The sequence below is a fragment of the Lepisma saccharinum genome, chromosome 1, assembly GCF_977018435.1.
Source record: "Lepisma saccharinum chromosome 1, izLepSacc3.1, whole genome shotgun sequence".
Classification (NCBI taxonomy): Eukaryota; Metazoa; Arthropoda; class Insecta; order Zygentoma; family Lepismatidae; genus Lepisma; species Lepisma saccharinum.
Genome location: NC_139229.1, coordinates 117,298,649 through 117,312,740, shown reverse-complemented (window position 1 = coordinate 117,312,740; position 14,092 = coordinate 117,298,649). Strand labels below are relative to the sequence as shown.

The 14,092-nt window shown below is 36.8% G+C and overlaps 1 protein-coding gene across 7 annotated transcripts in view; it reads left to right on the top strand.

Annotated features, from left to right (window-relative positions):
• LOC145999962 (F-box/LRR-repeat protein 20) overlaps positions 1 to 14,092 on the top strand; it is a 40,049-nt gene that overhangs the window by 9,975 nt on the left and 15,982 nt on the right. For all 7 annotated transcript variants that reach the window (XM_083137286.1, XM_083137264.1, XM_083137291.1 and 4 more), the window contains 7 exons: positions 1,904 to 1,971; positions 2,947 to 3,076; positions 6,674 to 6,837; positions 7,315 to 7,472; positions 8,424 to 8,563; positions 10,935 to 11,126; positions 13,857 to 13,958. In XM_083137286.1, the coding sequence (XP_082993412.1) occupies positions 1,904 to 1,971; positions 2,947 to 3,076; positions 6,674 to 6,837; positions 7,315 to 7,472; positions 8,424 to 8,563; positions 10,935 to 11,126; positions 13,857 to 13,958 (954 nt within the window). The remainder of the gene's footprint in view (positions 1 to 1,903; positions 1,972 to 2,946; positions 3,077 to 6,673; positions 6,838 to 7,314; positions 7,473 to 8,423; positions 8,564 to 10,934; positions 11,127 to 13,856; positions 13,959 to 14,092) is intronic.

Genomic DNA, 14,092 nt, shown 5'->3' with positions numbered 1-14,092 from the left:
AAAGTGGTATTTATTATTGTGACAATATTTTGTCCCAGATCCTCAGAATTCTTCAAGCTTATATTACCAAGAGAAAGAGACCTCATATAGTATAAAGAGTGACGAGCCATATAATGCTGTGTGTGTAGTGTACGCTTGAAAAAGTTCTTGGTAACCAGGGTGAAATGTCACCACAAGAATGAAATCATTTTAAATAACATTTGCTATTTACTGTATTATTTTCTAGTACTTGCTCACGTGAGTCTCGATGCCTGTACATGCAATATTGGATATTTGAATATAAGGACAAATGTAATGAGTTCATACAGGACTGCACTGTTAGTGGATAGGTAAACATAGTGTGAAACCTGGAATCGTAGATTCAAATGCAGGGTAAAGACTGGGAATTTGATCAGTCATCTGTTTGCTCTTTTCACTCATCCTTGTATTTAATCATAAATGCTAGAAAGGACTCACGCTTTCTGTAAGAAATTTAATGATATTGTGTGTGGAAGTTACAGTGTGTTATGTACTATGATACATTTCTTGTTATAAAATTACCTTCCTGTCCTTAATTCTTTGTTAAATTCATGGGTAGCGTTTACAATGATGTGACATACTGCAGAAATGACGTGTTCCAATGCAGACATGTGTAGCACATTATGGTATTCCAGTGTAAAGGTTACATTTGTTTGTGGTGTTTTTCATGAGACTTCCCAAGGGATTCATTGAGTGGAGCATGCCACATTGGTGCGTAAGCTCCCATAGAGTATATGCATACACCCAATATATGTCATGTTATAGATGTTATAATTATCTGAGCCAAGTTTTCAAAATATGGTCATCTGATTCTTTTTCAAAAGAATGTGGTAATTTTATTTCAGTTTCACTCTGAATATATTCCCACATAAGTTACTCCAACCAATCTCCTGGATGTGGCAAACTCCCATCACACAGATCAAAATTTTAGTAATTTCTTTCTAAAAAAAATGTGTCTTTTTGTATTAATTAGCACAGTTCGGTAACCCCCTTTTTTTTAATGAGCCATGACACGTTTTCTGTTATTATGGGAGTAATTTTTTGAATGCATCTGCATACCAATTACAGTAGCAAATTATATAAAACTGGCGAATCATCTCTCCCAGCCAAACTTAAAAGCTGATCATTCAACAGTGACATAAAGCAGTGTTGATTATTTACATTTTTCTTTTTGTGAATCACTCTTCGTACCATTGTTAATTTTACCACTTTCATATTTATATGAATAGTTTGTAAGAGGGAGTACACACTTATGCCATCTGTATGCTTGAATAGGAAGCATAATTCATATTCTGTATGAAAATAAGTCCAGTTTGTTTCTCCTCAGTCCAAACCCTACCAGCATCCTTGCCACATGCCCTACCTTTATGAATAGGCCTTGTAAATGACATAATAATTCGACAGAGCTGGATGTTTTGTCAGTTTAAATTACTGAAACTAAAGGGGAGGGGGAAGAGTAGTCCAGTGTTATTTACTAATTTGTTGTTGCCTTCAATGTTATTTCTTCCACTCGTTGATGCTATAACTATATCAGCAATAATTTCTAACTGGTACACCCTTAGCCCCTATATATTTTAAATATAATATTCCTGTAATGGTTCTATTTGAAGAATATTAACAAACTAGTGAATAAATTGGTGAAGTTTCATTAGTTTTTGTAATATAAAATAAGTGTTTTTAAGACTTGACATTTTTATTTGTAAATATTATTCTTGGAAAAATGGTTTGCTCTTTGTTAATAGTCATGTTAAAGTTCAGAGGGGAAAAAAATGGAGCAAAATAAATTGTTTTGTGAAAAATTACACTTCTTTGTTGTGTTTAGATTTATGATTATGCTTTCCTGTAACCAAAGGAGTTTTTGAAAATTTACTTTTTTCTATTGCAGTTGACACGAGTATTTTCGGATGATGAAGCTTTAATAAATAAGAAATTGCCTAAGGAATTGTTACTGAGGTAGGTAATATTCAAGAGTATCAATACACAGCACATTAATGTTTTCTTTGTGTATTTTTCATTCTCCATGTGTGTATTTCAGGCTATATAGTAGTTTTCGATTAAAATAGAGAAATAAATAGGTGGTGTTTATTAATTTGACATCATTAAAAGTTGTGATGCAAGAGTTCTCTGTGAGAAGCTGTTGGGAAATGTGTTAGAATGTTCAGGTTCGAAAAAAGCATCAACTTCCCTACCTGCTGAGAAATTTAGGTTTCCTGTATTGCTAGCACACATAATATGCTCTTAAAATTTCATTGCACATGGTTTTGGTATTATCAAAGTTCTACACAATTGTTGTAAGTTACAAATCATAGTTCAGATGGAAAGAATCATAAAATTGTCAATGGTGGTTTTACCATTTTAGTTTAGATATTTTATTGACATACTTTTGAAATTAATGAGGCATTGAGTATAAAGATATTATTTTGAAAGTATTTGTACTTATTTGAAGACCTTCTTCTTTGTAATTATGATTTCCTCTTTCTACTCATTTAGTTTGATGATGGTGGCAATGGGACATCTTGAAAAAGGGGGGGGGGGCAAGGTTACGAGGGAGTAATGCTATTTTTGGGAGATATGCCTGCTTTCCACTTGGAAAAATCCTTGTGGAGATCCATGACTGAGATGAGAAGTTTGTGAAACATCCCCTTGTAGCAAAGAAATGTGCTATTTGAGGTATTAAAAAGTTGTATTTCTAATCATAACTCTTCAGAACCCGTTATACCTGGTTTGTTATGCAACAATTTAATTTTTCTATAGTAGTGGCAGAACTATGGAAGATCATTCACTGAAAACCATCCCTTTGGATCATGTCCGGGAAATGTGGTATTTAAAATTCCATTAAGAAAATTGTTTTTGCAAACATTTCAATATCATTTTTATACCTGTTTTCAGATAGAAAGTGCTGTTAATTACACATTCTGTTGTTCCCAGAATCTTCTCGTATTTGGATGTGGTGTCCCTATGTAGGTGTGCTCAAGTTTCCAAAGCGTGGAATGTTCTCGCTCTAGATGGAAGTAACTGGCAGAGGATAGACTTATTTGATTTCCAAACAGATATTGAGGTAATTTAAGCTAGTTGTAACGTTTTCTTGGCCTTTTTTTGAAATTAATGTTATGTGGCACTTTTGTGCAAAAGTGCCTGAATTGAGTTCATCTGCCTTTTAAGTGTAGTGTGAACTGGATTCATAAGTGTGCATTATATTTAACTATTACTTGTAGCTGAATTTACTAAACATTAGAAACTTCTATTACATGGATGATTTTTTTTGATGGTTTGCTTCCTTTATGCGCTTCATCCTTTTTGAATGATTAGATTTATTTCAACATATTTATATTCTTCTTAAAGGTTCACATAACCAGAAGTGTACAGTGACTAGCCATGTGAGGTTGTGTTGTTGTATGTATATCTTGGTGTAGCTCGAGACAGTTGTGGAAAACCAGAATGAAACATTGCAGATAAAATAAAAAATAAAAAGCATTAAAAATAACTAGAATATTTTGCATTTTCAACATATTGTTGCAGTGAAACACGGACTCTGTTAGCAATGTTATTGATTATTCCTTCAATTGATGAAATAATTTGTTGACCATATGTACGAGGAGGTATCAAAAAGTTTGTTTGTTTGTTTAATAATGGGAAGATTGAAACAATGAACATAGGCTACATATAGTTTGCCTGTACTGTCCTCTACTCAGAGTTACCTTTCGACCAAGTTCGATGCATTTCTGCCAGCATTTTATCCAGCCCTCAAAACCAGCTTGGAAAAATTCCACAGAACACTCCCTGCCCCACTCTTCAGAACTGTTTTAACCTCCTGTAGCTCATCGAACCTCATGCCACGAAGCACAGACTTAGCTCAGACTTTATGGTATCCCAAACTTTCAATCATTGCATGTGCTGGGGTGTAAGTGGTGACCTTCCACGTAGTACACCCAAATGTCAACCTCACTTCCACGTCAGTACACCCTGGACTGAAGACTAACGAGGCTCTGGCGACTGGCCCCACGGCCAGTATAATTTTGTTTGTATTGTCCTGTTCTTTTGTCCTTATGTGTGCTGAGAGCCCTTTTACAGCCTCAGCTTTTAACAAGTCAGAACATTTTAAGATTTTTAATGCAAAGTTAGAGTTGTTATATGTAATGGTAAGGGGCTGGCCCCCGTATAATGTGAAGGGAGCAAAATAGCCTAAGTGCTGACGCTCCCAAAATTTTAAATTCAAATTCAAATTCATTGCATGTGCTGATCCATAGGACATGTGCACTGCATCAGAAATTTCCTGAATGGTGATGCGTCTATCCTCTCGAATGAGCTCATCATCCCTGTGGCGGTTTTCGTAGGTCAGAGACGTTGATGGCCTGCCACTCCTTGTCATGTCCACACTTTCGGTTTCTCCCACTTTGAACTTAACTACTTAAGTGTGAGCTAAGTCTGTGCTTCGTGTCATGAGATTCGATGCCCTACAGGAGATTAAAACAGCTCTGAGCATTGGGGCAGGGAGTGTTCGGTGGAATTTTTCCAAACTGGTTTTGAGGGCTGGATAAACTGCTCGCACAAATGCATCGAATGTGATGGCAACTGTGCGGAAGGGTAACTCTGAGTAGAGGATGCTACAGGCAAACTATATGTATGTTCATTGTTTCAATCTTTCCATTATTAATTAAATTATACCTCAACAGGCAAAACTTTTTGATACCTCCTCATGTTTGTCATGCTAATTACTGGTTCATGCTGTGATGCAGATTTCCACGTTTGTTTTTGTTGGAGCACTGCCTTTATTAACACAGATTGGCCATCTACGGTGGAGATGGTAGTGCATCAGTTTACTCTTGTTTAGTGGCAGTTTGGATTTCCTCCAGTGGAGGATGTGGAGTGAAGGTTGAGTCATCTGCTGGTCTGTGCCTTTTTTTTCCCCACATGTTGGTGCAAAATTAATGAAAATTGTGCAATTTTTCATGACATTCAGATTTTTCTAAGGTGTTGCATTGCAGACCACACAAGATACCCAAACCATAGAAAGGTATTGGCCAGTATCTGTGAGTAAGTTGCAATTGATAGTTTCTGATACCAATAGCACTTCTTGTTGTCACTGTGTAATCGAGATGTACAGTGTTCGATACCTGGTGTAGGTACACTTGTTCAGATCCCACTTTAAATTGTAGGTCCAGTCTTAATTAGCCTTACTGTGCATAAAATACTTTCTTTTTTTCCAATGGGCAAAACTTTTCTCAAATTCAAACGTATGTATACCTCCGTGGCAGAGTGTTTATCATGCAACGTTGTCAGATGTCCCGGCTTGAATCCCAGCCTCTGCATGGGTGTCCTTTGTGGATGCCCCTTCATCATATCACTCCTCTTTGCGATTAGCCACAAGTGGCAGAAATGCAAAGTAAAATAAACCAAACCAAATCAATCAAATGTATGATGTTATGTATTAGTGTGTACTGATTACCTTGTTTCTTCTTATTCTTTGAGTTTTCAGCCCAGGTGAAAATTTTGTCAAAATATAATATCCTCGCACCATAACGCGTGTATCAGCCTCTTAGGGGCCAAGGGCTGCCAAGGAACGATTTTGTTCTTAGTTGCATGGTCAACTGGACAACTTCTCAATGCTGTGAACTGGCTTTCTAGTTTTGTTATGTAGTTGTCCTCATGATGCAGGGCCAATACAGAATTTTCTTGAGCTCTTCAAGCCGACATCTGTGGCAGAGTTGTTACACAGTGTGCTACGAATCCAAGGATGCTGGGTTCAAATCCTGTCCTGGGCATGGGTACCCTTTGTGGATGTCCCCTCATCGTATCATCACTCACCTTTGTGATTAGCCAAAAGTGACAGAAGCGAAGTAAAATAAACGTAATCAATCAATCAAATCATGTTCCCACAAATGATTGAACCATGCTACCAATCGTATATAGTGTCGGAGTCTGAGAGGAAATCAAGTGGGCAGAGCGAAGCAGTACACGCTGCTGCAAGGGCTGGTGGCTGCAGTCTATTTCCTCCCCTCCACACAATCCTGTTCCCTATCACATGTTCACTGATGGCCGTCCCGCATCACTACTTGTGCAGAGACGTGCTTTTGTTTGCCTGCTCCAGAGATACTGGGACAGGGTATATGTAGGAGTCATTTTTATTTGCTCACATTGACAGGCAATTGAATACAGCATGTATTTCTCACACGTGGCCGCGGTGGCTCAGTCGGTAACGTGTCTGTTTACCATGCTAAAGGTCCCAGGTTCGTTCCCCGGCCGGTTCAAATCCAGGAACTTTTCTAACGATTGAAGCGGCCCCGGCGCCTACCCTGCGTCGAATAACATGGGTACCTGGGGGAAACCCTGGGGGGTAAAGGTGGTCAGGGGCGTGATGCTGATCACATCACCCCCACTCACGACCGGATCAAGAAAGTGTGGGGTGTTACCCCCACACCCCCTATAAGCTTTCATGGCATGGTGCTATGCACAGGGGAGCACTTTACCTTTTTTTTTAATGTATTTCTCATGATAGTCATGACATTTGGCCATTTTACCAACTCTCTTATGGTGGCCTAATACTGGTGTGGAAATTAGGAACCACAAAATAATAGATGCTTTTAATTTTGTAACCACTTAAGGTATGAAAGAAACTGCAAATATTACAAAATTACTTGATTTTTTAAAATTTCAGGGGCCTGTGGTGGAAAATATTTCCAAAAGATGTGGTGGCTTCCTAAAGCAACTGAGTCTTCGAGGCTGTCAGTCTGTAGCAGACTCTTCCATGAAAACGTTTGCACAACAATGCAACAACATCGAGGATTTGAATTTAAATGGTTGCAAAAAGATAACAGATAGGTACAAATAATTATTTGTTTATTTAATTGTTGAAATGGGCTCGGTAAGAGAATGTAGTAGGTATAATATATATGTGTGTGTGTGCATGCTGCATGCAAGCCAAGGACCCTGCAATCGAATCAGTCGCATATGCGAAATGTAATAATAATTTCTAATTTTTCTCAAAGTATTGTCAGTCAGAAAGTGATAACAATGATACATTTCTAAAGATAAAGACATTTAAGAAAGGCTTCAATCCTGTTTGACCTCTGCTAATACACTGTCATTGGGACTTTAATTAAAAAGAAAAAAACAATTGAAAGCATTGTTCCCGGAACATACCAACGGCTTCAGAGGAGGAGAAAGGCAGTGGAATTTATACTCACTTTCTTCTTTGCCAAGTTTGATACATCTGGTTTCAGCTCAGTAGTAATTCATGCATGTGAAGTCTACTGGAAAGTGTAAAATGTATTAAAGAAAGGTTTTTTGTTATTTCAGTACTTCCCAGTCTCTGAGTAAATATTGCAGTAAACTTCAGCGTTTAGACTTAGGCTCCTGTTCTGCTATCGCGGACTCGTCTCTGAAAGCGTTGGCCGATGGCTGTCCTCAACTTACACACATCAATATCTCCTGGTGTGACCAAATTACTGAAGATGGTAAGTATGTCAAGGAAAATTGTGTGTGGTAGAGCTGGTCTGATGTGCAGTTTTTACTGAGACTAATGAGGGACGGAGTGGAGCATGCTTCCTTATTGCCCGAGTTGAATGGAAGAAAGAGAAGTTGTACAGAGACTTTTCGCCAAAGGTTCTTTTCCTTGTGGTTGCTCTATAATCCAATGCAAGATGGCAAAAATTGAAGTTCCTTAAAGATATATGTAATCACATAATTGCATTTTTTTTACTGAAAGAATTTCTACATATGTAGTTCTTTTCCTTGGTCTTATGGTTCATAAAATTGGAAGGTAAAAGGAATACAGCACATGAACTATCAGTATAAAACTTTAAAGTATGAGTGAAATGTGATTCATCTCAACAGGCTTGGTAAGTTTTGCGGTGTTGAATCAAGTTGAGCCGCAAGGGGTGTCCTGTGCATTGGGCTCCCTCAAATCCGGCACCCGACAGTGCTCGACCTAGAGTCGATTGGAAGAGCCAATGTGCCCAAGGTAGGCAGGTGTGTTTTGATCTGAGGAAGTGGAGGGACCAAGGATGGACACGTTACCCTGCTTTCCGAATATACACTGCTCAAACCATGAAAGGAGTCAGTTGCTCAAGACAGTGGGGCAGTGACCATGAAATTCGGTATCCATTAAGGAGTGCAGGCTCTTTCGAATGTCTAGATTCAGCCTGCTGCCAGAGAAATCTAGGTAACGTGTTAAGGTGTTGGTTCCACGGTTCTCTTAGCTTTCCTCAATGTCCGCTTCTCCTTCTGTTGATAACCGGAAGTCAGTTCTTGGCTGGGTGAACTCTGTGTCAATATAAAGAGCTTGTCAAAATTAATTTTTGGAATTACGTGATTGTGGTAATCTTCTCCTTAGTTTTTCTCTAATTTTTATACTTAATGACTTTTGCATTTCTTTATATGGATTTCATTTTTTACATATGTTTCAGGTGTGGAAGCATTAGCCAGGATGTGTGTGAAGCTCAAGTCATTCATTTCCAAAGGATGTCCCCAAGTGAATGACAAAGCTGTCAGCAACTTAGCAAGATTCTGTCCAGACTTAGAAGTTATCAATCTACATGGCTGCACAGTAAGTGGTGATTCTAGGACCTTCCTTCCCCAAACTTCTGTCTTCTCTTTATAACAAGGATAGGTTTGTTCTTAATCTGTCTAGCAATTATATGGGATAGAGTAAATATAAATTAACTTGCATGTAAATAAAAAAGAAAATTTGTCTTCAAGTATTAACTTTGTATCATCAGAATGAATTACAGGGAGAAACTTCAGCCATTTTTATTTACACACAATTCAGTTTTTTTAAAATAAATTAAGTAAACTTGATTTCTTGATGAATGCTACTAATGGCAGAGTGAAATTACTAATTTTCGTTTACTTGCCTATTATTTTTTGACTTGATTTCAGTTTGTATGGGGAAAGGGAAAAGTTTCTGAAAGGCACTAAGTACACAAATAATGGAAATAGCATGCACACTTGCCAGAAAGGTTAGAAGTGATAAATGTTTCTATGGCCTGTTTGTATGATCACAGTACAAAGATAGCACTGAATTCCAGAGGAACTACATTGAAAGTGTAGAAAATGGATGCTGGATGTAGTTTATGTTCCAAGGGTTGGGATGGATGATATTTGAGAGGAGTATCCGAAGTCTATTGTGGGTGAAAAATACACAGCCTTCATAGCTCAAAGAGCTGGGTTAAGTCTTCAGACATTTTAGAATCTGTTTTATAATTAATATAATTTGAAATAAGTTATGGCATAGCCCAGGTCCGATCTCTGCTTGAGCCACAATTTTTACATTACTTTTCAGTAAGTTATAATTTTATTGTACTTGTGTGCTGATTGCATCACTTTGAAATGTGTACTATTTTGTGTGTGTAATATGAAAACAAAGTTACTCTTCATCCAGCATTCCCACTCTTTGGAAATCCAGTATAAGTTTCTAAATAGAAAATATTTTGTATAAAAATGGTTCTATGGTTTATTTTTGTTATGTTCACTTATTATGAACATTGTTGAATAAACGTGGTTCTCTTGAATAGGAAGTGCAGTTTGTTTAGTGGACACCGGTCTGTGTATGTTCCATTGTGAACAGATGAGGATACATATGAGTATTGATACTGCAGGGTGTTAAAGAAAATAAAAAATAAATGAAAACACTCAAACCATGCTATGTTACCTTTTTTAAAACACCCTGTACATGGCTGCAATTAACACGTCGTTTCTCTAACTACAGATTATAAATATAGAGGTATGACATATCAAATTACATCACAATATGAGTATTGTTTGTTTGTGAAAAGTATTTTTATTTTTTCATAGAGTTAAACTTTAACTTTGAAACTATGGGCTTTCAAGTTTATGGATATGTTTTCAAAAATAGTAGAATAACTTATTATTGTAAAGAATTTATTTTCTATTTTGGATGGAATGTCGGGGCTTTCAGAGGAAGTAAAGAAAAGTCTATATTGCATCACATTACATCTTGATGCAAGTGCAATTAGAAGAAGAAAAGAGTAATTTACTAAATAAATTTATTTTCAGGGAACCCCTGCAGCCCCCACAATAACCCATAGTGAGTAGAAAAATTCTAAAATGTAGCACCTCTCTGTAACTGCAGTTGTGCTAAATATAGTTCAAAACCATCCCTTACTTTTCAGAAAAAAATAAGTAAAATATATTGCATGCTACCATAGTGTTTCCTAGGGAAACTGCTTCTTCTGAAAAGAGAGTTATATAACCTAGGTATATGAATTTACTTACCACAAAAAAAAAAGTATTATTACTTTCTTTGTAATTTTTCAGGAAAAAGTGCGAAAACTAGAATAAAAAGTTTGAAATTTCTCCTGAAATATATTTTTTGTTAATTTTTCATCCACCCCTGCTTAATCCTTACTTAAGACATGCCAAAAGAACAGTGTGAGTCTTGGATATGTAGGGTACTTACAACCCAACAATATTTACGAAGTGTACTCCTAACTAAAGTTATTACTGGCATGAATCATGCCTTAGTTTTGAATAATGCATTTTTTTATGGTGAATGATTGAATAGTTTTCAACACAATTTTGTACAGTTGTAGGGTAACAGCACTATACTTTAGATTTTTTTTACTCAGTGTGGTTTATAATGGGGACCACAGAGGCTCTCCCAATTGCAATTCTTGTGTAAAATGTAAATTTTATTCTAATTGTATTGGTTGGGAAGGGGATACTAAAATTTCCCTTCACACAAGCGTTGGATTTTTTTAAAAGGAAGAGGACATTAGTTTTCCTCCTACAATTATTTTTGCTCATTGGAAAAGCACAGTTGAAAATTTCCCCATCACAGAGTGGTCTGACCCAGGCTCTTAATTTATTTCATACAAAAAATCCCTAATCAAAATAGAACTGGTTGTCATTATCAAAGGATTTCTATATTAATAAAACATATTTTGTTTCTTTTACAGAATATCGCAGATGAAGCAGTGCACAATCTTGCAGAAAACTGTCCAAGAATCCATTATTTATGTTTATCTGGCTGTTCACATCTCACAGATACCTCTCTCATCGTTCTTGCTCAACACTGTCACCGGTTGAGTACGCTGGAAGTAGCTGGCTGCTCCCAGTTCACAGATACAGGCTTCCAGGCTTTAGCCAGGGTGAGTTTTTATTTCATTTTGACATACAAGGTCAGACAATAAAGTAATGAAAATGATTTTATATTGTGAAAAGGAAACAAAATAATTGAACATTGTTTGTTTATTACTAAAACTACATCCCTTCTGTATCAATACAGCAATTGGCACGGTTGGCCAACGATCGATACAACATCTGCAAGTCTTCATGTGGTATGACTTGAAGATTGGACGTAATTTCAGCAGCAGCTTCACTTTCGGGAACGGGAAATAATCACAGGGGGATAAATCTGGGGAGTAAAGATGATGATTCAACACATTCACCTGTTTTTGGACTTGGAATGTATAGACAACCACTGGTCTGTGGGACCGTGCATTATCGTGGAGCAGGAACCAACTGCCTGGTTCAGGATACTGAGGTCTGATACGGTCAGTTCTCTTCCATAATCAATCCGAGCACTACGATAGTAAGAACCAATTACACTTTAACCCTCTGGAACAATTTCATGATGAATAATGTCTTTGCTATCATTAAAAAAACAACAACATTGTCTTCACCCTTGGCTTTGAGAGCTGCATTTTCTTGCCTCTTGGTAAATTTAGTGACTTCCATTCAGCGATTTGTTAGTTCGTACAAGGACCGTAGCAAAATGCTCTGTTTTGTCCTCCACAACAATAGAATTCAAGAAATGTTTATTCCAGCAAGCAGTTTTCAGAACGTCCTTCATGAAACTTGATGTTCACTCCCTGCTCCATAGCTATTACGTGACGACACCCTTGCACCTCCTTCACGACATGGCGGCATAATTCCCAGCATGCCTATCACAAGTTCATGAGGTGTTGCCAGGTTGTGGATTATGGACCACACTACATCAGGAACGCGTTACTTCAGAGATAACATGTGGGACAATATAAAATCATTCTCATTACTTAATTGTTGGTCCTCGTATTTTGTAGGGTGCTTACCAGAGGTGCAACCACAAATTGGGGAGGGCAAGTACCAGGATAAATGTACCAATAATAATAATTTAATAATAATAATGTTAATAATAATTGATTATTTTAATAATCATAAAGCTAATAATAATAGTGTTATTATTATAACATTGTTTTTAATATTGATTTGCTTTATTTTACTTCGCTTCTTGTGCCACTCTTAGCTAATTTGCGAAGATGTGGATGAGTGATGATGTGGTGAAATTGATGAATGAACATTCGCAAACATCCATGTCCAAGCTTGGATTCGAACCTGGGACCAACATTATTATTATTAGTAGTATTAGTAGAAATAGTATCATAGACGTTATTACCTTTGTAAATTATGCAAAAAAGGGGTAGAAGTTGGTGCTAAAGCATTTGTGTTCGAACAAACGATTTGAATTATTTTTTCAACACGTTCAATTTCATATTAATAATGGAAAACAAGCACACAAACTATTTGTGAAAGATGAAGTGCTTGATTAATCATTCCAAATATATATTTTTTTTACATTAACATACGTATAACTTTAATGCATGATATGTTTCACATATATGCAACATGGAGCAATGTTTCTTTAATACATATTATATACAACATATATTATTTAAATACATTATACAACCTATTCATCCTTCTCACAACATTCAACAGCAAAAATTACATAAATTGTCAGCCGGTCCCCGTGGCGGAGAGGTTAGCACATCGCGCTACGACACCAGGGGTCCCGGGTTCAGATCCTGGCCTGAGCATGGATGTTTGCGAGTGTCCATTAATCAATTTCATCACTCATCCTCATCTTCGCAAATTAGCTAAACGTAGCACAAGATGCAAAGTATAACAAAGCAAATCAATCAATCAATACATAAATTGTCTCAAATGTGCACACTTCCTATCCTCGAAACAATTGTTCATGCTTTTAGAAAATTTAGAACAAACATTTATTTCTCTGTCTGGTAATTTAGAATGCATTACAGAGAACAATGATAATTGCGAGCGAAGCGAGCAAGAAAATTTTTGGATCCAATTTTTTTGCAGGCTGAAATCAATATTGATTTAATAGGGATCAAATAATTTCACGGGATGGCAGTCCATTCTCTCTTTTACAACTTTTGTGCCTCCCCGATGGTGTAGTGGTAACATTGTTGCCATGTGATCAAGGGGTCACGTATTTGATACCCGGTGGAGGAACAGTGGTTTGGATCCAAATTTAAACTAAGTCAAGTCCCAATTAGCCTTTCTGTGCGAAAAGTGGACTTACAACCACAAATCAATCAATCTTACAACTTATTTTCATTTAGATCATTCGGTGCCCAGGATAGACTCCCGCTGCTACCTAGCTATGGTTCTGAACTTGATAAGGCTAAGAAAAGCAGGTATTGCGAGGAAGAAAATTTTTATTTGCATAAAATTTCAAGTTGTGGGTGGTAATTTCCCCCTGCAGGTATACTTGACTGTAAATGTTTGCCCCCCTTGCACCTATCCCTAGAACTCATATCGGTCCAGGGTGGGGAAGTCAATGCCCCTCCTCCTTGTGGTTGTGCCACTGGTGCTTACCTTATTGGATCGATTTTGGTATAAAACTTTACTTTGGTTGCGAGAACATCCATTTAGGAATTTTCCCTTCTGTATGTTGTTTTTAATGCATTCATAAATATCTATGTATCGGAGATTACCAAGTAGTATATGTGAAGCATGTCATAATCGGGTAGTTTGATTTTTCAGTTATGACAATAGCATTTTATTTTATTTATTTGTGTTTTTTTTTTTTACAGAGCTGCCGTCTGCTAGAGAAAATGGACTTAGAAGAGTGTGTGTTGATAACAGATACAACGCTTATTCATCTTGCAATGGGTTGCCCTAGACTGGAGAAACTTGTAAGTATTGTTTTTTAATTTAGCTTCATACATTAAAATAACTAATATTTTATTGATGATTATCATGATCTAAGTTATCCCTTTTTGATTCTAAAATTAAGTCAGTGGCCTCTGACATCTAAAAACTTAACAGA